At 36.4% G+C, this 25383-nt stretch overlaps 1 protein-coding gene across 1 annotated transcript in view; it reads left to right on the forward strand.

Annotated features, from left to right (window-relative positions):
- Positions 1 to 19286, forward strand: part of LOC114643695 (uncharacterized) — a 36125-nt gene extending 16839 nt beyond the window's left edge. The window contains exons 6-11 of the mRNA XM_028792207.2: positions 297 to 448; positions 5484 to 5582; positions 8060 to 8195; positions 13292 to 13398; positions 13510 to 13625; positions 19029 to 19286. Coding sequence (XP_028648040.2) covers positions 297 to 448; positions 5484 to 5582; positions 8060 to 8195; positions 13292 to 13398; positions 13510 to 13625; positions 19029 to 19040 — 622 coding nt within the window. The 3' untranslated portion in view covers positions 19041 to 19286. The remainder of the gene's footprint in view (positions 1 to 296; positions 449 to 5483; positions 5583 to 8059; positions 8196 to 13291; positions 13399 to 13509; positions 13626 to 19028) is intronic.
- The last annotated feature ends 6097 nt before the right edge of the window (positions 19287 to 25383 follow it).

A 25383-nucleotide genomic window follows, 5' to 3' on the forward strand; every position in this document is an offset into this window, starting at 1 on the left:
AATTATTGAAGTACAAAAGCTAAATTTGTTTTTAGTTCTTTCTTATTTCATAAGAAAACCTTTCTAAAAATGTATACATTTTAAGTATGTCTGTTTTGTACTGTATGTTAATATCCTTTGAAATTTTTGTGATTTTTATTATTCTTCATCTTTTTCTGTTTTTTTATGTAACACATTGTATACCAGCAGTATACAGAATAACATTGGATTATTATTGTTAAAATAAGTAAAGTAAAGGTTTGACTAATTTGAAAGAGATACTCATCTTCATTGGTACATCAATGATATTATTTCAGAGATTTGTATGTAAATGGAAATCAACTTCAGTGTGATGGGGCTTTAGATTTGATCAGAATGATAGCTGAGCATGCTGAGAATGTCTCACTTCAGAAACGTGCCTCTTCCAATGATGAGGATGACAAGAATCTCACTCATCATCATCTTGAAGGTAAACTACACCAATTTCACTCACTCACACTATCATTTTGTTCTTACTATTTTTGTAGTGTTTTATTATTTTTGTTATCATTATGTTTAATATTTGTTATGTATAAACTGGGTGCTAGGGATGCCTGACCCTGCATCAGGCAAGGAGGGTTGGAAATGTAGCAGAACTTTGTCTCAAGCTGGAGAAACTGGAAACAGGAAGCCCATTATAGACAATGTCAGGTAGAAATGGCAGAAGATCAATAACCTTCAACCCTGCCATTGGGGGACTGCATGCTGGTGTCTCTTTGAAGTCAAGAATGGCTGACCTGCTGCTTTAATGAACATCACTTTAAAGGACTTCTGAAGGTTCACCGATGTGGGAGTCACTTCAGAAAGTACTAATTATTCTGCCAAAAATGACTGAGGCAGAATAAAGTTTGGAATAAGACTACAAGATAAGAAGAGAACAAGAAAACAGACAAAGATTTGTAATCAGGGAGTCAAACACACAGTTGTCAAGCCAAATTTCAGAATCCTAAATCATAGTCAATATTTTGCTTGCAAGAATTCATATGCCAAGAACACAATCAAAAGTAAAACACAACAATCTCTTAGTTTTCACTCTGTATCTCTTAAGAAGAAATGTTCACCATGACCTTTATACTAACAACCCTTGATGTCACACATGTTAATTTACAGGTCATTTACCTAAAATACTATAGCGACTGCTCTACAAAATGTTGGCCCCTGCAAGAAACAAAATGGTGTTGAAAAGTCACAAAAATAATTTAAAACTAATTAAATAAATTAAATTAAGGAAATACATTATTAGAATTGGAATTTACATGTTCCACAACCTAAAATAAATCTCAAAAGGTCTACCTAAGTACCACAAAAAAGTAAAAAAAAAAAATCATAAATGAAACCAAATCATAACACCAACACCAGGTATACCTATAATAATAATACTACTAGTATTTTATTTATATAGCATCTTTCCCATGCTCAAAGCACTTCACAGAAATTCAAAGTAAACAACAGATACAAAACTGAAAAAAGTCAAATACAAAACAATATTAGTGTAAAACACTAAATAAAAGATAAATGTAGGAGACACAAACTTTTAATTAAAAGAGGAGCCAACAAACCAGAATAAAAAATACAAAAATACTAAATACTACAGGAAACACCTGAACAAATAATATAATTTGTGATACAAATGCAAATCATCCTGAATGCCTAGACACAGACAGTAAACTGATTGTCAGGGTAAATTATATGCCTTCCTGAGGAAATGATTTTCAAGTTGTTTTTTTAAAAGAATGAATCAAGTGAGCTGCTCTCATTAATTTTGGGAGGTCACTCCAAAGGCTGTGGAGCTCTTTGTGAGACCAGCTCTGACCTGGACCTGCTGTTGCCAAGACTAACCAAACCGTGCATGTCAGTCAGATTGAATTTAAACCACTGTAGGGCACTGCCAAATATACCTGAATATTCTCCATTCTGGACAGTACAAATTCATGTTTGACTGTGTCAAACTTGTTCGCACTAATGTCTAACAGAATTAATATGCTGCCATAATAAAATTATCAGTTACCTGAAGCAGTGATGTTACACAGCATTGCAGTGTTCTGAAACCAGACTAAAAGGGTTCCATCAGCTTTTTACAAGTTAAATAACTGGTGAGTTGAGCGGGGAATTTTTGGCAGAAAAGATAAATGAGAGATGAAAGTGGTGAAGACAGAGATTGAAGACATATTAATATACAAAAGGAGGATGAACATGTATTAGTTAAATTATTTGAGTTTATAATTTTATTACAGAAAAAGTGAATTAATTTTTCATAGTCTGCAGTTGATGAGGTAAATGGGCCAGATGCAGGTTGAAGTAGTATATTAACTACAGAGAACAAAACCCCTGATTTAATATGGTCAGTCTCTGTTTTTCTGCCTTAATGTGTATTCTTGTTGCAGGTACTTATTTCTTCAAGCCCCTAGCTGGTAATGACCATAGGAAGAGGCTTTAAAACTGCCAAAAATAATATGGGTTTAGAGTTTGTAGGAGCGTTTGGAGCAACATCACAAAACAGTGAGGTTTACTAAAAGAGAACCAAAATAAATATTTTTTTACATAAAATCCTTTCTTAGTAAGTTAATGTTAATGTGAAAGTCACATAAGCATTTCCTTAGTTATGATAAGATCTTTAGCTTTACATAATTATAAAGATAATGAAAAATTCTGTCAGAAACCCTACAAGCTAACATGTAAATGGAACATTTCTGTCACTTTGTTATAATGCTGATGTAGTAGTACAATACTACTATACCTCCTTCCATACTTTCTCAGTGATCTCTTTTTCTGCCACCTCCTTTTCATGCACATTCAGGCTGTCAGCTCTGGCTCATACTTCTCATTTGGAGGTAATACCATCTACACTCACTTTTTCCAACTCCATGAGTTGAGATGATCCAAGCCTGGATCCTTCCCATACTGCTGCCAGCCATGTTCCGAGGCCAATGGATTTAAGTAGCAGTTCTCATAGGTACTGATGTTTAAGTGCTTGATTATCTGTCACTCATTCACTCACTCAGACAAACATCACCTCCTCTCCGTGGGTCCTCAGGATGGCTTCACAAATCTCTGAGAGTGTCCTTATCCCAGGACCATGTGGCCGCACCAGAATTTTAATGCCAGTAATGCCACTTACACACACACATACTTTATGCTACTTAAGAAATAGCCAGAAATTTCATAATTGTATACCATCTGTTCAAAGGCGCCACACTCCTTCACAAACAAATAGCCCCCATACAAGAGGGAAACACAACAAACAAATGAGGAGCCACTGGTTGCTCACATTTAACTGAACAGGCAAACAACAGCACAGTCAACAGACATGTGTCTTGTTAGACAAAAGCGTAAAATCATGGCTGTCTTGCAGGCTGAATGACCAGCTCAAAAACATATTAATCAAAAAAGAGTAAGATGGCTAAATGGTGATGAAATACAAAACTGCTGTTATTTAAATGGACTATTTTAAAATGTGCTGCCAAATTGCCTTAATAGCTTAAAGCACAATGGTAGAAAAACAGGATGCCATCTACAAATATGTGCATCCTCTGAAAAATAAAGTACAAAATAGACTATAGCGGCCACAGATGTAGACATAACACATGGGAACAAAATATCTGCTGCATGGAAAGATTGCTTACTGGACATAGCTCATAATTAAAAAAAATTAAGCAAACACGCTTAAGTTCCCAGTGCCCCTAATATAATCCTAATTTCAATTTTATAAAAACATTCTTCTTCTTTTTCCTCTTCATCTTTTCCCAAAAATATACTAAATAAAAAAGAACCAGATTTTTACATCAAACAAAGCCACAAACAAAAAAAATCTTTTTGCCCTCCAAAAAAGCAAAAGATAATTTTTTCGTCCCAACTATAACAATAAAAATGTAGGAATTTCATCGCTAAATGCTTCTTTCAAATAAAGCACTGAGAAAAGAGAACTGTGTTTATCACATGACTTCTATCCAAAACTCAAAAATGAAAAGGTGTTTAGAGCCTCGAAAATCTTTACTGCTGAATGGAAGTCAATGAATCTTTTTTAATTTATTTAGTTCAACTTACAATGTGCATTATCACAACACATTTTACAATGATAACAAGGTTACAATACCATATTAGATTTTAAGTACAATAATATTAGGCAAAAACACACACATACTAGATACAAAAAATACACCACTGTTAAACATTTGGACAACATTGAAAGCATACACGATAAACACATAATAAAAAATGCAATGACTAGAAATATAAGATCCAGCACAATCGCTGACTAAGAAAGGGAAACAAAAACCTGCAGCCAAAGTGGGTCCCCAGAGCCGCGTTTGAAAACCACTGTTCTATAGTGTTTAAAATATACATAAACATGGATATGTCAGTTGGTGTTTAATGCCAAACACAATGAAATTGCTTCTCAATTTATGGTCACAAATGATCACTATACTGTAAAAATGATTAATTTAGGACTGTTTCTTTTGACTTCAGGTGATCATTATATTGACTGCAAGATCCGTTATTTATAGCTTTCTGCATTCTGGACACCAATACAGTAATTTTTCACTCAGACTGACTGTTTCTGGCATTCTGTAGGCTCGTCCTTATTCTAATATGTAGCTGAGAGAGCTTTGTAATACTCTTTGTTATTTATGTCAGTGGGCGGCACGGTGGCAGCACTGCTGCCTCACAACAGGGAGACTGCAAGCTCTACCTGTATCCACTTGGGTTTCCTCTGAGTGCACCAATTTCCTCCCACAGCCCAAAGACAAATGAGTTAGGTGAAGCTAAATGGGTGAAGCTAAATTGGCCCTTGTGTGTGTTCATCCTGCAATGTACTGCCGCTCTATCCTGGGATTGTTCCTGCTGTGTGCCAGATGCATGCTGCTACAGGCTTCAGCCCCGTTTTGACCCTGCTGTGGAGAAGCAGGTTTAAGAGATGGATGGATATAGTTACAGTATGTCAGTAGATGGAACAGTTTATCTTTTTTATATATAGTGCACAGTTCTCTCTGTATCTCTATGGACTCTCGCTTTAGCAAATAATTCCTCTCTATTTCTCTCAACTAGAGAATATGTTCTCATTTGGCAGTATTGCAGCCAAACTGCTAGAATTAACCAGATGGAAACCCCTAAAAAATAACACCAAGTAACAGCACTTCATTTCTTTTAGTTAATCTGATACTGTGCTTTCCACAGCAAGAACTGACAATTTGTTTCCAATGACCATTATAATCCAATTTACTTCTTTGGGGTGGCAAAGAATGTCTTACAAGATATGATAACAGATCTACAGTATGTTCCCAGTAGGAATCGTGGCTGCAGTTTATTCTTTCCCCTTCCTTTCTCTAGTGTTAGATTGGGTTTTCAGGGCAGTTAACAAAGATGGGATAAGAAGAGGGTTACATTTTTGCACTATTGTTATACCACATTTTTCTTTTTATTTTCTTTTTGATATTCTTTGTTTTATTTATTTGAACTATTTTTAGACCCTGTTTCTGAAATGAGCTTTGTGGACAAAAAACCTGAACGAATGCAAACAGCAGGTTCGAAGTCATCAGTCACCAAAAAAAAGAGAAAACACAAAGGTAAGAGAAAGTGAGAAAAAAATCTTCACAGCCATTGTCCATACTTAGAGCTCTCAGTTAACAGGGTACCCTTTCTTCTTATGGAAGTTAAATTGTTGTGACCATTAGGATTTTTTTCATTAAAGTCTTCATGGACCACTTTTATTAAATTAAATGGTAGAGATTCAAAGGGACATTGCAGCTGGGAGGTCAGTTGTAGCTAAGATAAATACACAAGTAGGTATATTCATAAAAGTTCATTTTTTTGAGGATATAACTAAATTCAAAGTCGTTAACAAAACCAGAGCCATTACTTAAAGATTCTGTTTTTTTTCCATACCCTCTTTTCCCAGAAGGTTTGGACACTATTTTAACTGTGTCAGAATTTTCTAATTTGGCATCATGATATCACAGATAACATAGGAGGCACATCACAGTGACCAGAAACACTAAATGGCAGAACCCATGAAAAGTGAATGCACAAAATGGTGATAAAATGAGATAATCAATGATGAAAATAATAATTAATAGAAAACTAGCATTATTTGTAGAACCTGACATCAAGGCTGGCATGTGAAATAACAATGCCTGAGAAAAGGTATATTTTTGCGGCCCATTCTTTCCCCCTTAATTTACATGCTGCAAGTATTGCAATATAGTGCATTCTCTGAACAGTGGACAAAATATAAAAATAATAATATATCATTTTTGGAAAAGTGTGAAATAATGAAAATACTGTATTAGCTTTTAAACAATAAACACAAAATAGGCATTGAAAACAAAGCAAATAAATAATATGAGTCTGAATGCTAAGTGAATATCTGCTGTATTGCTCCTCTTGCTTGCTTCTGTAAATACCTTGACTGTTTCAAACTGTCATGCAAGCTAAAAGGCACCTGACCTTTTTAACTAAAGATGTGTGGTGTGAACTGTACAGACTTTTAACAGACATTGTGACTGGCTCATTAAAGAAAGCCCAGAAATTAGCAAATTTTAACAAAATGATGTAATCGGTATACTGGGCAAGAAAAATCAGAAATACATGAAAGATATTACAGCGAAAAAAGCAATAAGGTACAGAACTGGCTTTAGAATCAGAGAGTTGGAATGTTGCTGTTGTAAGGTGTCCCATTTTTTGTATCTTCTGCTATTTAGTTTTAGCATCCAAATAATAAAAATTCTAAAGATTTTCTCACATATATTGGATGATTATATATATATATATATATATATATATACAGTATATATATATATATATATATATATATATATATATATATATATATATATATATATACACAGTATGAGCCAGCTTCCCCATAAAAATGACATTTCCTCCTAGTCTGTCTGTAGCAATGTTGATTACATGTAAAGTTGGAGAACAGAAGTGCCAGTTGACATTTATCTTAAAGCTACGTAGTATTAAGTAGGATATTATGCTGAAAAGAGTTGTGAAGCAGCATGTATAAAACACTTTTGACCTTTTACAGCAAATTTATGCTAACTCAACAGTGTTCCTTATTTTTTTGCTGTCTAATGTAAAAACTGCTACAAATACCAATTTTACATTATTTGTATCTTGATAGGAAACACAATGCCTTGTTTTGTTTGTTTTAGTGTGACAGTGTAACAGACACTAAGACAACTCAGCAGGCTATTCATGTCAGCATTGGAAAATGAATAGCAAGAATATTCAATTAATTTAAAATGTTTCTAAATGAAAAATTAGGTTAATTTAAAATTTGAAGCTGCCAGCTTAGTAAAATCAAGATGATAGCATGTTGCCTTCTGAAGTTTAAATTTTGTTGTCTTAGTATAGACTATTGCTTTTACTATAGCATAAATCAAAATGAATGCATTGTTTAAGGAGTTCTGCATATTTATTGGCTTGTTGTCACCTTCTAGTATCAGTTCAATTACAGTACCTACAATAGCAATATTTTATAAGAATGAATTGCTGGAAGCCTAATTCAGCATTACCTGACTTTCATTTCACTTGATTACCATGCATCTACAGGCTAATAGATGTATTTGTAACTTAATTTAAAACTGAAATGTTTAACTATAGTGAATTATTGAGTTCCCATATTTGTAGCTGAGCAGTTCAACTGTTTAAGTGCCTACAGTATTATTTAATCTATTTTTGTTACATTTTAATATTGACCACCAGAAACATTATTATAAAAGATGTGTACAGTATACTGTATGTGTATCTACAGTATGTAGCTGATTCACTCCCTTTCAGTCTCCATTATTTAGAAATGCTCAGTTCTATGCAAATGACTGATCTCTCCTTACTTGGTCGGGAAAATTGATAAGCTAAGACATTTTAAGGAATACTATAAACTGCTCTTTTTTGCCAAAAAAGCTTAAGAGCCTTAGTATGTGCTAAGCAGTAAAGAAGTTTACATGAGTTAGAGTGTTACTGTCAAAACAATACCCTATGAAATGCACAATGGGAACACATCTCTAACAGAGAAATCTGTGTTTAACTAAAGGTAAGAAAAAAAGTACTAAAAAGCCACCAGAAGTTGGTCCTTGGCTTGTAAAACTTCACCTGGCTGATAATGAAATAGATGCCAAAGGAGAAGAAGGATTAAGAAGCCCACTGCAGTTCATACAGATGCTCTGTTTGTGAGTACTGCATTTTGTGTGCTCTTCTCTTTGTTTCAGGATGTACTGATAGATAACAGAGATCATCTGTGATGTAGTACTTATAATGCATTTATGTGATGAGAAACGTCAGCAGGACCCAACTACATTTCGGTCAATTTATGTTGTTTACAGAAATAGATTAAAAGTAATCTGGAAGAATAAGAATGGAAATCCACCTTAAAAGAAGGATAAGTGTCTGAGTGTCTGTCCATTTGCTATGTGTCTGTCATTCCAACAGATGGCACATCACAAATATTAACACTGCTTTTACAAATCTCGTATCAAATGGTATGTAACAGAGACATATGCATTGAATGGTGCATTGCAAATGTTAACATTGAGGTCTACATTGATTACTTAGATTTTAACTTGTTTTAGATGGTAGCACAGCTAGTTAATAAATAATAACGAACATGTTTCTAGCACAGACATCTCCCTAGATGACATTTCTACCACCATGGACATCTGCAAGAGGGCAAAATAGTGCTCTTTTGAACTATTTAAATAACTTAAAAATCAATGGTGGGCTTTTCTGTGATCAAGCGATCTGTCTATCTGACTGATTGTCTGTCTGTCTGCCTGTCCTTTGAGTGCTACTAATATTGTAGTATGATTAAGGAAACCTCTGTGAAGCAAAAAATGACCGTTAATATAACACTCCTACCTTTTATTGCTGCAAAAACTGATGTTTATTTTTTCTCTCTTGACACTGCTAGAATTTTAGAAACTCTCCGTAATATGTATTATAAATTTCTGTAAAAACTGGAAAATGAGTGCATGCTTTATCAAAACGACTTTCTCTTGAAATTGATGACTTTGCTCACATTTTATAAATGTGAATAAAGAAAGAAAAATGGCTGTTTTGCTCCAGTTCCCATTTGACTGCTCATGGCCACATAAGGATAGGACCGCATGACAATGAGAAGGTTGGTCTTTTACATCTCTGCATAAGAAAATCATGTTTTGGAGTACATTTTTACTATTTATGACCTAAGAAAAAAGTATGAAAATGGCACAATGTAGTTTTCTGCCATTTTTAAGTCATTTAACCAAATCACTTTGGGAGTGCTTGGTGTCCCAGGTCACTACCAAAGGTGTCTGCATTACAAATATAATTGCTTATTTTATATATTTCCAGTAATTTGTGTTTGTACTGCTCAAACCACCAAGCACATCACTACTAGCTAATTCAGTAAATCAGAAAAAGAGCAAATAACAAGCATCTGGCAGATACACTAGGCCAAAATCTTGTTGTCAACAGGGAAAAGGGAAACAGAACATTTAGTGTTATACAAACAATAGAGGAAAAGAAGCCTGTAGTGATATACAGTTCCTTCATGAAAAAAAGTGTCTGGAAAGTCTGAGCCAGGTGGCTATGCAGCCCTTCTTTTTCATGTTCTGACTATTCTAACAGCACATAAACACAACCCAAAGCTGGGGTGCCCATGTTTGAAGGTCTGAGATCAAGTTGCACTCCCACTGGTTTTCTGATATACTGTGAATTTTTGTCCCATAGCTAGGAGTAATTGCTTAGTGAAAGTTGAAATTCGGCATTGCAGTAAAAGAAGAAAATGAAAGCCAGCATATGTGATTACACTGATAACAAAACTAGCTATTTAAAAAATGCAACAAATAGATAGTTAATTGCAGCAACAACAGGCTCAAGTAATAACAATATGATCAACAACTACTTCAAACTTCCAAGACTGGACGTGTCAGGAACCCATAAATATGATTGGAAAGAAAACAGATCTTGCAAAATGGTGGTGACAATCATGCTACTGTCATAAAAATAAAATTATAAGCAAGTGATAAATCAAAAATGAGCAATGACATGTTACATGTTGGTCAAACAGTAAGTATTTCACTGCACTCTGTATGTGTAACAATACTAGCATTACTACTACAACAAGCTTCTATGAAAATATTAAGCATGAATTCTGTTCTTACAATTCTTCAAGCATGTATACTTATTGTATAAGTAACTAAGTCTAATCCTCACCCTTAGTCTTTAGCCAGTGTAGCCACCTTTTAATATTTGCCCCCTCTTTGGCCGAAACCCAAAGTAATAGCACTAAAGATCCCCTCACCAGACTGTTCACCATATAGTATCTGATGATCACTAATGACTTTCACATGTTACAATGAAAAGATCGAGTTCACTCACTTAAAAGTTTAAAAAAGAAAAACACATATATTGTGCTCCACTTGTCCAGGCTGAATATTTCCTCAGTGACTTTTTAGTATTTTTTGCTATAATTCTCTACATCTGTTTTTAATCTATGTTGCATTAGATTCCATGTTTAGTGGAAACATTAAAGAAATTCCTGGTTTAAAGTTATGTATATACATATACATATAGCCACACACAGATTTTGAGCATGTCTATATACAGTAAGTAAATTTAGACTTTGATCCTTTTGTCTGCTAGTATGGCTTCAGTCTGTTCTAGTGCTTCACTTGCTCTGGATCTCAGTGACACAGGTGAGCCACCCTCCTTAAAAATCACAATAGTAAAAAGAGAACTAAAAAAAACAATGTAACCCTTTAGGCAGGGTCTACTCTGCAATATTGGCAGACCAGGTGATCATCTAGAGCATCAAAGTTTTCTGTGAGTGGCATTTTGTTAAACAAAGTAGATGTAGCCGTTGATGTCAAGAGGGTGTTCTTTTCTGTGAATGTCTAAGGGGGACCTCCCCCAACGTCAGGCTTTCTATATGACATGCACATATGACTAGTGAGAATTTCATCATCTGAAGAAGGACACAAGGTAGAATTCTGATGATTTCAAGGTCTAGTATGGAGCTGAGCAGTAGACTGTGGTTCTTAAACACTTAGCAGGGCAATTGGTTTAAGGTTGCAGGTGTTGTTCAAAAATGTTTATGCACAGTAATTGTTAAGTACTTCTGAATTACACAGTGTTATTTAGCACAGAATCCACTTTCTTACATTATATAAGTTTTAATAGGAAAAAAACCCCTCCGATCAATCACATTGGTCAACTATTTATGTGTTATGGCTTACTAAGAATCTACTTATGTATCCACTATTTTCTCTTTTCCTGCTTTTGATACTGCTAAGTCTGTTTTTGGTATCCCATTCAGTATATGTATTTAATTTAAAAATTGGATGCTTTACTAAGTAGCAGTAGTGCAAGAAATAGTAGCTGTATGGCAAGCCAATTCTTATATCAGTGTCTCACCAACATCCAACAGACTGCCACTCTCCAGCACCAATCAAGAATATTTTAAAATATTTAACTTTATTTTTCATCGATTTCCTAACCTGCTTATCCATTTCATAGTCCTATTCAGCCTTTGTTTAAGTGTAATCTGAGCATGGCTGGAAGCCTACTGTATAATATGATATTCTTTTTGCATCCCGTTTTGGACACTGTCTGATAAAGCCTAGACATTGTAGCACATTTTGTTGATTTATATGGGGTAGTTATTCAAATATCATATGGACAATGTGAGCATGTTTCCTTGGTGTCTTGTATTTGGGTCATGCTGGCTTTGAATTAAAAAAGAGAAACAATTGCTATCTTTATTTATTAGACTATTCTTCATTCTAGAGACTGAACAATAAATAGTATTTCTGTCATTTACACAAGAAAGGAGCACAGCCACTTTTTAAATAACGCATTTTTTTTTAAAGTTTTATACTGCACCCAGAATCCTTGTCAAGGTCTTACAAGAGTCTAAGGTGAATGTGACCCACAATAGCTAAAATGTCTTCATAACATAAAAATGTTATAGGACAATTTATCTGTACAACATTGACAGCATGATGATGATTAGTGAAGATCCTGCACAGGTACATGGGGAGTATTAAGAAATAAGGCAGGCTTGGTTCATCCTTTATGTACTGCCATAAAGGAAAAAAGACAGAAAAAAGAAATAACAGAAAGAAGAGCTAGTAGTTCAGCTGAGTTGTGGTATAGGCAGAGTTGACCTGCTTTTTTAAACCCAAACCTTCCTGCTACAAAAAGAAGCCGGCAAAAAGGGATTATGAGACGGATTGTAAACTTGAATGTAGTAAAAGTCAAAAACAGATTATCAAGAGGATCAGACACCAAAGCCAAAAATACTACTCAAAATTCATAGGCAAAAATGGCTCACTATAATTCTTAAATCAAAGATCACTAGAAGAGGGAAATGCACTAGAAATACTAACGACAGTCTCAGATGTCACTGACCAGGTACTGCAGGCTTTTAAATTGTTGCACTGATAATGTTAAGAGATGTTATTTCTGGAGGGTATGTTCTTTCAAAAAGCACCTGCTTCATAGCAAAATGTTTCTGTCATTGCATAAACAAAATGGAATGGTGGTAAATCAAACACTTAATGATAACGATTATTAATAAATGCCTAAAAACAATAACTTATAACACTACTAATACAGATTGAATCTCGGATGTACAAAACATTCCAAAATGTCAAAATGACCTTCAAATAAAATGGATTAAGAGCAAAAAATATTTTTGTCTTAATCATAACACTTACTATCTTTTGAGTTAAAATGCATGCTTTTAATTTTGATTACACAGTAAAGCAGTGTTAATGTGAGTGCACCTACCTACAAAATGTGAAAGATGACTTGTTTGTTTTAAGCAATATCTAGCAATAAGCCTCTTGATGAACCTGACACATGAATTGCATTGCAGTGCATAATTGTCCTTGAAAAAACATCCTTAAGCTTGTTTATCTCCTAAACTGTTACCTTTTAAAATGGTATAGGAATTCTTTACAGTTGCAATGACTGGCCTCTTTTAATCTTGAATAGATATTTGACTCCCTGGCAAATTGCCTCTGTTGCATCTGTGATACTGGATTCAAATATGGGCAGTGATATATTCACTAAAGTTTTCCGCATGTGAGATTTCTTTGCTTAACTCCTCCCACCAGAAGAATCCCTAGTATAGCTTCAGCAAATGTGTGTGACTCTCAGTAAATGAGATTGCGGGTCACCTCCATGGTGACTTGTGCCCATTGCTTCCCAGAGTGTCTACTTACTTTGTAGTCAAGCCTGCAGTAACCCAGGTAGTGAGAAGCCTTCTCTTGCTATTTTATAGGTTAATCAAATTTTCTGAAGAATTAAGTGAGCTGGATATGGATGACAACAATGTGGGTGATCTTTGTGGAAGATTAATCCTTGAAGCTCTGAAAGAGAGAAAAGAAGGTATAAAAGTTGTTTGCATCAAAAGCACTTTTAACTTTTCCATCTTGATTTTTATCAGTCAGTTATTTCAAACGTATATTCTTCTTTTAATTTTTCTTGGTATATTTATAGCTAAACTGCCTGATTTGAAAGTTAAAGTGACAGCCCAGATGAATGCTGATACATTTAGTGATATTTTAAAGCAGAGCCAGAAGCTGAAATCTGCAAAGAAATCCAAAAAGAAGAAGGTAAAGTACATTGTTTGAGTGTCTGCTGTTTACTAAATTGTTCGATAATACCTCACAGTCAAGGTAAAGGAAGGTACATTCAATTTTTTAAGAAGGCACCACATATTCAATGCATTACTTCATGTATTTTTATAGTAACTATTATTTTTACCAGCATCTATAACAGTAGTGGACACATTGAATTCTGATTTCTAAGTGTTAGCACAGTTTTTGTATAATAATAATAATAATTATAGTACATTTTATTCATATAGCACTGTTCCCATGCTCAAAGCGCTTCACAGAAATTCAGAAAGAACAAAAGGGCATGTACAATATTGGACACATTTAATAACCTCATAAAATAAAATACAGATAAATACATGACACATTGACATAGAATAAGAGACAATGAACCAGAATAAAATACAAAAATACAAATACTATGAGGAAAAACATGAACAAATAACATAAATCGTGAACAAACACAAATCTTGCAGGATACCTAGACAGAGAGGGAAAACTAAAAGAAGGGTCAAAAGTCAGGGTTAGTTAAACGCCTTCCTGAACAAATGAGTTTTAAGTTGTTTTTATAAAAGAATGAATTGAGTCAGCTGATCTTACTAATTTCGAGAGATCGTTCCAAAGGCTGGGCACTTTAGAGCTGAAGGTTTTGTTACCATAGGGGGCAGGTTAGTTTGGGGAACAACAATGTTACAAGAATTACTGGACCTTAGTGGGAAAACAGGAGCATAGTGATGGAGGTGGTTACTGATGTAAAAAGATTACCTATATCTTTCTAGATTGCTTCTTTTGACTTCTCAGTATTTGTCATCTTCTCTGTTTTGAGGTCTTTCTCAAATTTCACAAATTTGCTCATAATTTCTGAATCCATGTTCATAATGTAAGCTGCTCAAAAAAAATTAAAGGAACACTTTGAAAACACATCAGATCTCAATGGGAAAAAAATCATGCTGATATGGACTGGGTAATATGAACGAAAGAATGCCACCTCGTTTGATGGAAATGGAAATTATCAGCCTACAGAGGGCTGAATTCAAAGACACCCCGAAAATCAAAGTGAAAAAATGATGTGGAAGGCTAGTCTATCCATCTATCCTCTTCCGCTTATCCGAGGTCGGGTCGCGGGGGCAGCAGCTTGAGCAGAGATGCCCAGACTTCCCTCTCCCTGGCCACTTCTTCTAGCTCTTCTGGGAGAATCCCGAGGCATTCCCAGGCTGAAATGTTGACATGTTCAATACTTATTTTCCCAACTGTACAAATCTCTTAAGTGTTTTAATCCTGGACATTTTCTAAACAAAGGGCGGCATGGTGGTGCAGTGGTAGCACTGCTGCCTTGCAGTAAGAAGACCTGGGTTCACTTCCTGGGTCCTCCCTGCGTGGAGTTTGCATGTTCTCCCCGTGTCTGCGTGGGTTTCCTCTGGGTGCTCCGGTTTCCTCCCACAGTCCAAAGACATGCAGGTTAGGTGCATTGGTGATCCTAAATTGTGCTTGGTGTATGGGCATGTGTGTGTGCCCTGCCCAGGGTTTGTTCCTGCTTTGCGCCCTGTGTTGGCTGGGGTTGGCTCCAGCAGACCCCCGTGACCCTGTGTTAGGTTATAGCGGGTTGGAAAATGACTGACTGACATTTTCTAAACATTAGGACGGAGAGTGTAGAAAAGGTGATTATCATGTAGAGGTGCAACAGATTAAAGCTGCTCTGTCTTAAAGTGCTTCCTGCATTGATTCCATATTCTGAGTGAGTGATGGACAATTGGATTATCAGTATATTGACAATAAGTTTTTAAGTGGGGCACAAAGCAGGGCATATAAAGAAGTACAGCAAGTATTTATTTCTATTGCAGACCAGGCTTGTGCATATTCATCAGTTTGTGTCGATAACCAGGTCTTTATAGTTTTGTATATTTGCTGCCCAGTACTAAAATTGAAAGTTAGGTAGTGCCATGCCCCCTTCTGCTTTGTGTCGTTGTAGAATTGCCCTTTGCATACATGGATGTTTTGAATTCCAAATGAATGAAGATAAAATTTAATCCAATTTTTTAAAGAAAGATTTTTGTAATGTATATGGGGAAACTCTGAAATAGAAATAGAAGCTTGGGAAGGATCTTCATCTTGACAGTATTGATTCTCCCTGCTAATGTGAGCTTGAGGGTAGACAATCTGTTCATATCTTGTTTAATTTTTTTCCATGCAGATAGCAAAATTTTACTGCAAAAGATCTTTATATTTACTTGTTATGTTTACCCCAACGTATTTGAACTGATCTGTAAACTAAATGGGAAGATGTCCAGTCTAATACTGAGAGTTCACTGGCAGAAGCACTCTTTTATTCAGATTAATTTTGAGTCCAGATATCTTTTGAAATTCTGCTAGTTCTAGTTTGAAGTAGTTTGAAATAATGTTGTTAATATAAACAGAGGCTTCTGGACTGGTATAGAGAAGTTTGATCCATGCACATACTGTATATTTGGGCTAAATTCAAATTTGTGCAATGTTGTGAATAGGTAGTCCAATTCAACCATATTAAATGCTTTTTCTGTGTCCAAAGATAATAAGATCTCTGGTGTGTTAGATTTTGTGGGAGAGTATATTACATTAAATAAATGTCGAAGATTAGAAGCTAAGTGTCTGCGTTTAATAAATCTGGTTTGGTCTTGTGATATCACAGGGGGAAGCACTTTCTCAATCCTTCTAGATAGAGATTTCCAGAGTATCTTAACATCATTATTCAGAAGTGAAATTGGCCTGTATGATGCACATTGTAATAATGCTTTATTTTTCTTTGGAAAGACAGTAATTAATGCTTGACGAAAAGTTTGAGGTAGAATTTCATTGTGTCTAGCTTCTATAAATGTTGCTAATAGTAGTGGAGCTAATTTACTTAATTTTTTTTTTTTTTTATAAAATTCCACTGGTTAGCCATCAGGGCCTGCTGCTTTTCCACAATGGAGTGAGTTTATAGCATCTAGCAATTCTGAGAGTGTCAGAGGTTTATTCTGTTCCTCTGCACTAAGAGTATCTAGCTGTGGTATTTGTAATGCATCAAAAAAACTTACTAGATTATGTGTTATTTTCTTTAAACTGGGTAGAATATAAGGACTTATAGTACTCTCTAAATGTGTGGGTTATTTTTTTTTATGGCCAATGATTTTATCTCCATCTGTATTGGTAATTTCTGTTATTGCATTGAGAATTTCCTGCTTGTGGATTTGTTGACCTAAGATCTTATTATCCTCCCTGAGGAACTTCTAATGACCTCATCCAATTTATAGCATTCTTCTCTTATCTGTACTTATTAATTTCCTGCCCATCATACATTATAAAAGAATATCCTGAAATCCATTATTAGATGTTGTTAATGGTGACATTGGGTTATAGTTTGAGGATTTGTTTTTTGCACAATATTTTAAATGTCTAAGTGAACTATTGTGATAGTTTTTCAGGGTGGCAAGGAGATGGTAGGGACAGGAGGGGCACAGGATGGAGATGAAAAAGGAGACAGACCCAAAAGGGTTCCCTATTCTAGACAAGAAACCAATAGTGACCACAGGAGCGCTCCTCCATGTGCCAATGTAGGTAAGCAGTATGCCCTAATAACTCAGAGTGATCACATAAATAAAAACCTCTGTGGGCACTAAAACAAGATAGAGGATTTGAGCAAAAGGTAGTACAAACAAAAGACAAGGGCAAAAGAAGTAATTGTTAAATCAGCACCAGAACCATGACTCGCATATACATCTGCTATATATATTACACATACCTAATGGCACCAGTACAAACACTGAGGGCATCTTCTGCCAGATGAACGCCAGTGCTAGAGTCACACTTCCTCACAGAAAGTCAGTGTGATACATTAGATGCACACCTTGGTTGAGTAGAAGGTTGCAAATGTATTTAAGCAATGATAGTGTGTGACAATGCGGGTCCTGCTCCACGTTCCCTCTTCCAAATTTGGGTGCCTTCGAGCCCAACACTGTTAGTAATGTAACCAGATGAGCTGTGCAATTAAGACAAATCAAACTAAGCAAGGGGATGGTGTAAAGGTGCAAAAGTGCTTTTATAAAAAAACTACTCAGTGTCCAAAAAGAAAGTGCAGCGGTTCCCTTTTAAAAACCTGGTCTCTTCTTCCTTTAGCTGGCGGCACCCCTGCTTATCCCATCAGGACCCTGTAATAGGGGAGTCGCCATAGCTGCAGGTGCAGCTGCTATCCACACTGGTTCGGTAGCTTTCCATTCCCTGGCTCCGTACGGCCACTTTCCCGGACTGAGACTCAGGTTCCCTAGCAACCAGGGCGGTCATGCTGGGGCTCTTTCTCCCAATCCTCACTGACTCCCACTGACGTCTGTGGCGAGGGTCACTCCAGCTCCTAACTTTAGTGCGGAAATGCCCATGCCCGTATCGCGCCCGGGAACCACTCCAGCCACACTGCCATGCCCCCTCCTTAAGCAACGAGTGTGGCAATTATTTATTTAAAATAGCAAACAGCCGTGGACCTCACTTTACCACATAGTGTAATTTTAAATTATACAGTCACCACAATGGATAGTTGCTGATGCAACACAACACATTCATGATGGCTTATGAGTGGTTCAAATACACACAGTGCAGCGCTCTGCCATTAGTCTAGTTGAAGCCATAGTCAAATAAACATGAACGCTCCACCGTGGGATTGCACAATTGTTGAACAACATGCCATAGTTAGATTTCTTTGGGCAGAGGGAGTGAAGCCTGCTGGAATTCACCATAGGATATTGGGTTGTGCAGATCAGTAAGCTGTTTGGGTACCCCAAGTCATCATGCACTATAACATGTGCAGATCCAGAGCTGATATCTAAATGTGCCGCAACAGGGGACAACGTAATCCATCAGTCTTCAATAATAAAGGCATTCACCATGTTCATGTGGGCTTTTGTGCATGATGTTGATAGTCGACAGATTGAAATTTGTTGTGACACTTCATACTTTAAACCTTTCTATGCATTTATGCTGTTTTCACTTCCATACTGAGCCAACAACCTTACAGTGAATTTCAGCATGTTTCCTTTCCTCTACCCAAAAAAATCTCTCTACCACATTCAACAATAGTGCAATCCCGGAGAGGAGCTTCAATTACACTAACCAAACAACCCATAATCCAACTCAAAAGTAATGTATTGCATCAGCTTCTATCTTTGTGATTACTGCATAATTTTCAAATTGCCTTTACTTTTTGATTTACCCTCATATAAAGCCATCACACTTGATACACATTTTACTCTTTTTAGATTTTCTCCTTTCCAGCATACATTTTAAACTTCAAACATCTGTTTACACATATGAGTGGATTTGAGTAAACAGATGTAAAAACTATTAAAATGGTTAAATGTGAATTACTAAAATCCTGTTTGTGTCTTTCTTCTTCAGAAAAAAAAATGAAACTCTGGATGACCTTATAGGCCACTGAGACATGAAAGATGTGAGTGGAAGAAAACACAGTTCTTGAAGGTCTATTGAATACTAATGTGTGACAGTCTTCTATTGCTGTTAAAATACATGACAAAGTTTAAGTACAGAACATAGTAAAATGCACATTGCACAATGTAATATAGTTATTATGTGTAAAATTAAAAATATTGCCTACAGATAAATTGAAGAAGGAGCATACTAGAATGAAATTGGTGTAAGACTAGATAATCATCTAGTCATGTTGTCCGATTCTGTTTCTGTGATGAGGAAATGGGATTCTTACTGTTCATATACTCTCCAAATCTATTAATTTTTAAATGCAATTTGAAAATCACTTTGTTTTGCCCGATGGATTTTGCTATGACTGTTAGAAGGCCCTTGGAAGTCCAGCAGAAGCAACTGTTTATTATTTCTTTGAGCTCCCAGCATTCTCGCTTGCTAATAAATGACAGATGTATGTCTGGAGGTCACTCTCAGGCAGAGATTTTCTGTTCATTATATTTTAAACAATTTAGATAATATTTGTTATATAGTGAACATGTCTGATTTCTCTACCTACTGAGAGAGCTGGTACAGTAACTCTAACTAAAAGCCTCATGATCTCCTTTTAGCAACACAAACTGATCACATCTACTCCAAACATGCAATACATACATCAGCCAACAGTTTCTTTGCTTTTTCTAAAAAGAAAAGCTTTACTTTGTGCTGTGTTGCCTTGAGAATCCTCAGATTTATATTAAATTTTCATTTTCTCATTTAAAGACCACACTGTTATCTGGTTGGCGTTCCATCTGATAATTGTGAATAAAAGCCTGCTTAAAACTGTGCAAGTGATCAGGTCAGTTTAACGTGGAATACTTCATCCTGCATATGATATGCAACATGCCAATAAGTGAATCGTGGATGTCTGTTCATTAGGACACCAAAGACATATGATCTCACACCTTCAAAAAATTAATCAATACTAAAATGTATTTTAGTTACATCTTTGAACTTACAAAACCTAAAAAGAGTTCCAACAAGTGCAAATCTGAACTTTTTATTTAGAGGTGACTGTGTATCTTTTAAAATGCCTCCTGTAAGGGCTTATTCTGGAACTGATAAAAGTAAAGTGACAGCAGAAATGTGACTCAATACAGAGTGAAAATTAACATTTATGCATGAAAGAATGTATAAAATAAGATGCAAATAATATGCAGTGATGCTTCTGTAAAAATTGGAGCCGCATAAACCCGAGACTGATTAACCATACTCAACTGCTTTGGTTTGGCTGCGGACTCCCAAGGTTTTTATAGTTGCCAACATGGCCAAGATATGGACTCCAATGTATATTGTAGCATGCGTCCGGGGCCCTTGCCTGGCCGGGACGCCTCCACACTGGAAGGACCGGGGGAGCAAGCATGGCCAGAGTGTTACCTTCCCCGGGATGCTAGATGGCAGCCCCCCTGGGTTGCAGTGGTCTCTTGGACTCCCTCAGGGAGTTGGAGTTTGGTGCAGCTCTGTTGGGATATGGGGGCATCGCCAGGGGGTGCTGCAGCAGGATCTGCTATCAAGCCAGGTGCCTGATAAAAGGAGCCAGCAGTCACTACTTGAAGAGCCAGAGTCAGGAGGAGGAAGACAAAGCTTGCCGGAGAGGAGTGGAGAAGAAAGAAATGAAAATGAGAGAAGGAAAATTATTGTGCTGTGTTTTTGCTTGTGAGACTGTGCTGTACTTGTGGGAAACGGGGGAAGACATTTCCCACGAGGTAAAACGAAAATAAAAAAAAAAATCAGTGTGTGCCTTGAACTTATGTAACACGCTTGTCTGTGTCGAGTTCAGGTGGCGGTGCCAGCCTGGGTGGTCCACAGTATCATCACATGAAAATGTTTTGTGGAGGCTAGTCTCAAAATCCAAGCAAAAAGAAGATGCCTTTCTATGTTTTAAGGATAGACAAATTTCTGAAGTTTGGCTGAACACTTTATAGTACGGTAGTAAGTTAATTTCCTGGTTCGTGTCTAGCTCTGACTCAACTTGTCCCTCTCCATGTGGACAGAATAGACAAACACATTAGACTTCCATTGGAAGACTCTGCTCCTTCCTGCTTTCCTTTGGGACAACAGTCACATTTGTAAAACTGTTAAATTTCACTTCTGTTTAGATTTTAAGAAACACCTTTTGGAAGGAAATTCAGTGTCTGAAGTTCTAATATTATGCAGCCAGCTAATTTAGGATTGCTTTTCAGCCACACATGAGTAGTACTGTAACACTATGTACATTTCGGTTATTCCTTTAACCAAGATGCTGGTTTGCATTTCTTTGACACAATCCCCCCACCTTACCTTACTTCTTGCCCTGATATTGTCTTGGATGTGCAGTTTTTGTATCATTTCACTACACGTCTACTAAACATATTTGTTGCCTTTGGATGCCTTTCCAAATTTGTTTCCCACGGCACAGACGGCCATACCAAACACAGCTGAATTTTCTGTGTGGCCAAAGACGTGTGTCAGGGTCAAGGGAAGCCTTTTATCAGGAGAACCAGCCAAGATCAGCAACTCCACACAGGAAAGCTAAACTCCTGAGTTCATTTGGCATGTTTTCCTAAGACACTTTGCTTATACTTTTTTATTGCTTTGATTAAGAACAAAATGTAATAATAGTGGACTGTCTTTGCAGTGCTGAGGTAGGGATTATGACATCCAGACGCAATAACTTAGCAGAGGTTGCATTAATGATTCACACTATATATTTGAAAAGGAAAACATTAACAGTTTATGAGATATAATTACATCCAGAAACTAAATCTGACTGATGTCTATGTGAAGCAAAAACTGACTTATCCACTTTCATGACCAAGTTACTGGATTTGCTTTTACTGCAGTCTCATAGACTAAACTTTGCTCCTTGGTTTGAAGACTTCTGTGACCTGAGCTTAAGTTCTATTTGTTTTCCACTCACAAAACATTAATGTATTCAGTGGCCTCTCTGGAACCTTTAGGAAATTAAATTAATTAAAGGGAAGAGATGTGTAAATTAATACACACAGAAAATTCCTATTTAACATGTTGAACTCAGTGTAGTGGCAGGAGATTTTAGATTTTTACTACCATAAGGAAATATTTCCTCAGAATCTGCTGCTACTCCAGAAACTACAATTCTACAACTCAGAATCGCTCTCAGGTAAACTTCAAAAGAAATATTTCAGAAGTACTTCATATAATGTTTAAATGGTTTAACGCTGGATTTACAACTCATATTGAAGAATTTGAACAATGGACATCTGCTGCTGCCAAAAAAGAAACTGCTGTAGAATCCAAATGCAAAGTGCTTGGTTGCAATGGAAGATAGAAATAGAAGGAACAACATCAGAATCGAAGGTCTCCCTGAAAACTGTGAAAGACCAAACTCATTGAAATTCATAGCTGAATTATTTTGTAAAATAATTGGCAAGGACTTCAAATCGGACACTGAGATCACAGCAGCTTATTGTGGCTTGAATGCCTCAAAAACAAGAAGCCCGATTGTCCGTTTTGACAAACTATGGGTTAAAGATAATTTGATTTTGATTCTCAGACAGAAAGAGGAGATATTAGAAATATAACCGGATTCATATTTTCCTAGATTTCTCTCCTTCAACAGCTGCCAAACGAGCTGCATTGTACCGCATCAAACGGTGCTTACGCAAAGCTGAAATCAGATGCAGCCTCTTCTTCTAGCTAGATTAAAAGTGATTGTTGAGTAGCCAATTCTACATCTTTAGTTCTTCTGAAGAAACAGAAAAAGATCTAAAAACACTGATCCCAACATCATCCAAAATATGAACAGAAGTCATATTGTGTCCTGGAAATACAAAGAAGATTCTGCTTACAACTTGGTCTATCTGTAATGTAACAATTGCCGTAACTATACAATACAATTTATTTTTGTATAGCCCAAAATCACACAAGGAGTGCTTCAATGGGCTTTAACAGGCCCTGCCTTTTGACAGCCCCCCAGCCTAGACTCTATAAGAAGAAAAGGAAAAACTCCCAAAAAAAAACCCTTCTAGGGAAAAAATGGAAGAAACCTTGGGAAAGGCAATTCAAAGAGAGACCCCTTTCCAGGTAGGATTGGCATGCAGTGGGTATCAAAAAAAGGGGGTAAGTACAATACAATACACAGAACAGAACACAAGTAATCCTCAATACAATACAGTAGTGCAATAGAAATATTACAAGTACAGATTTGAATTCGACAGGAGATGATATTACATAATATAACTTGGATTTGTTTAGAGTCCTGGAGACCTCAGCCATCAAGCTGCCTCCCCTTATTGGCCATTCCACAGCTGCTGAGTCAGTGCTGGACCAGCCAATCCGATGAAAGGACCCCTCAACCCAACAATTAATACAATCCTCCATCGGAGATGACTTTACCTTAGGCAGACAAAACAACTTGGCAATAGGGCAGTGGCATCAAGTGCCACATTTGAGTACTGAGAAGAGAAACAGAGCAGGTGAGAGTTAGTAACATTATAACTATCATATTACTTATGTTTTAGTGCTAATGACTAACAACAGAGATGCAGTATGTACAGTTAATGACAGTAACTGATCTAAATGGTTTTCCAAAATGGCACTTGACTTACTCAAACTATCTATACATTTTGAAGCAGAATTACAATTTAGATCTAATCTGTGAGTGTATTGGTAAGGGCAAAACCAAATCAAATATAATTAAGTAATGATCGGAAATAACAGTTTAATGGAGTAATATTTAAATTTTGAATTTCAACTTTGTAAGTTATAATTAAATCTAATGTGTGGTTATGATTAAGAGTTGGACCTCTGACATTCTGAAAAAAATCCTACTGAATTTAACAAATAATTAAAACATTTGCTAAAAGAGTTAGCTTCCACATCAATGTGTGCGTTAAAGTCCCCCATCAACACTACATGATCATAACTTATAGCCAAATCAGATAAAAGGTTGCCAAATTCAGTCATGAACAATGAATATGGCCCTGGTGGTCTGTAGACTAGCACTACAATTGTGCTGGTATCTGTTTTAATATTTAAAATGAACGCCTCAAAGGATGTGAAGTAGCCTACATTTTTTGAAGCAATTTTCATTTTGTTACAATGAATTATTCCAAGGCCTCCTCCTCGACCAGAATCTCTAGATTTATGAAGGAATGAGTATCCATCTGGTGACGCCTCATCTAGGGGAGCAGTGTCAGATTTACTAAGCCAGGTTTCAGTGAGAAGATACAGATCAGATTTTGTACTTAATACAATATCATTTACTAAAATAGCTTTACTGTCAAGAGAGTGAATGTTCAATAAGCAGCATTTAAAACTGCATGCTTCTTTCTGAACTGGTGATAAATTTTTTGTTTTAATTTGAACTAAGTTTCTATTACAGGTGCCCCTGGTGGAGGGTCTGGTTTTATCTCTTAGTCTAATTATACACCTTATTTTTTGGTTATCAAGTAATTTAAGGTCTGCATCATGGCTAAATTTACTAGATGCCCCACAACAGGGATTATGGGTAACAGCTTCAGGAAAGTAACAGGTGGGATAAACAAGAGCCTGTGATTTAAGATCACATGACTGTGGCCTGGATGGTGCTCTAATCAGTCAGCCAGACAGTTTTGCTGCCATATTTTGGGATAATACATAAGATCCCCTTCAGATAGGATGAAGACCATCTCTTTTGAAAAATCCAGGCCTTTCCCAAAAATCATCCCAATTGTTCACAAAGGCTATGGTTTTATTTGAACACCAGGTTTCTAGCCAGCAGTGAAGGGAACACAATCTGCTATAAATCACACCATCTCTATATAATCTTGGTAAGGGGCCTAAAAACAATTAAATTCTGACATTTTCTTTTAACTTTGGTGCATAGAGAGATGAAGTTCCCCTTTAATACCTCAGATTTCTGTAAATAAATAGCATTAGTGCCGACATGTAGCAATAAGGTATACTTCATCGTCGACAATACAATCCAATTGGGCCCCTATTCAGAAATCTTCACCTCTGGGAGGCGTTTAACTTTAACTGCTGGTTTAACATAATTTGGAATTCTCATATTCTGCGCTAGTCCTGCGGTGGGTTGGCACCCTGCCCAGGATTGTTTCCTGCCTTGTGCCCTGTGTTGGCTGGGATTGGCTCCAGCAGACCCCCGTGACCCTGTGTTCGGATTCAGCGGGTTGGAAAATGGATGGATGGATGGATATTCTGCGCTATGGAATCGACAATTATGAGCACTTTGTTGTTCTCAGGATCCGCAGGCGCACTGCAGATTGCTGAGAATCTGTTCTGAGTCCAAATTGGTGACCTGGGTGCCGACAGA

The sequence above is a fragment of the Erpetoichthys calabaricus genome, chromosome 2 (assembly GCF_900747795.2).
Source record: "Erpetoichthys calabaricus chromosome 2, fErpCal1.3, whole genome shotgun sequence".
NCBI lineage: Eukaryota > Metazoa > Chordata > Cladistia > Polypteriformes > Polypteridae > Erpetoichthys > Erpetoichthys calabaricus.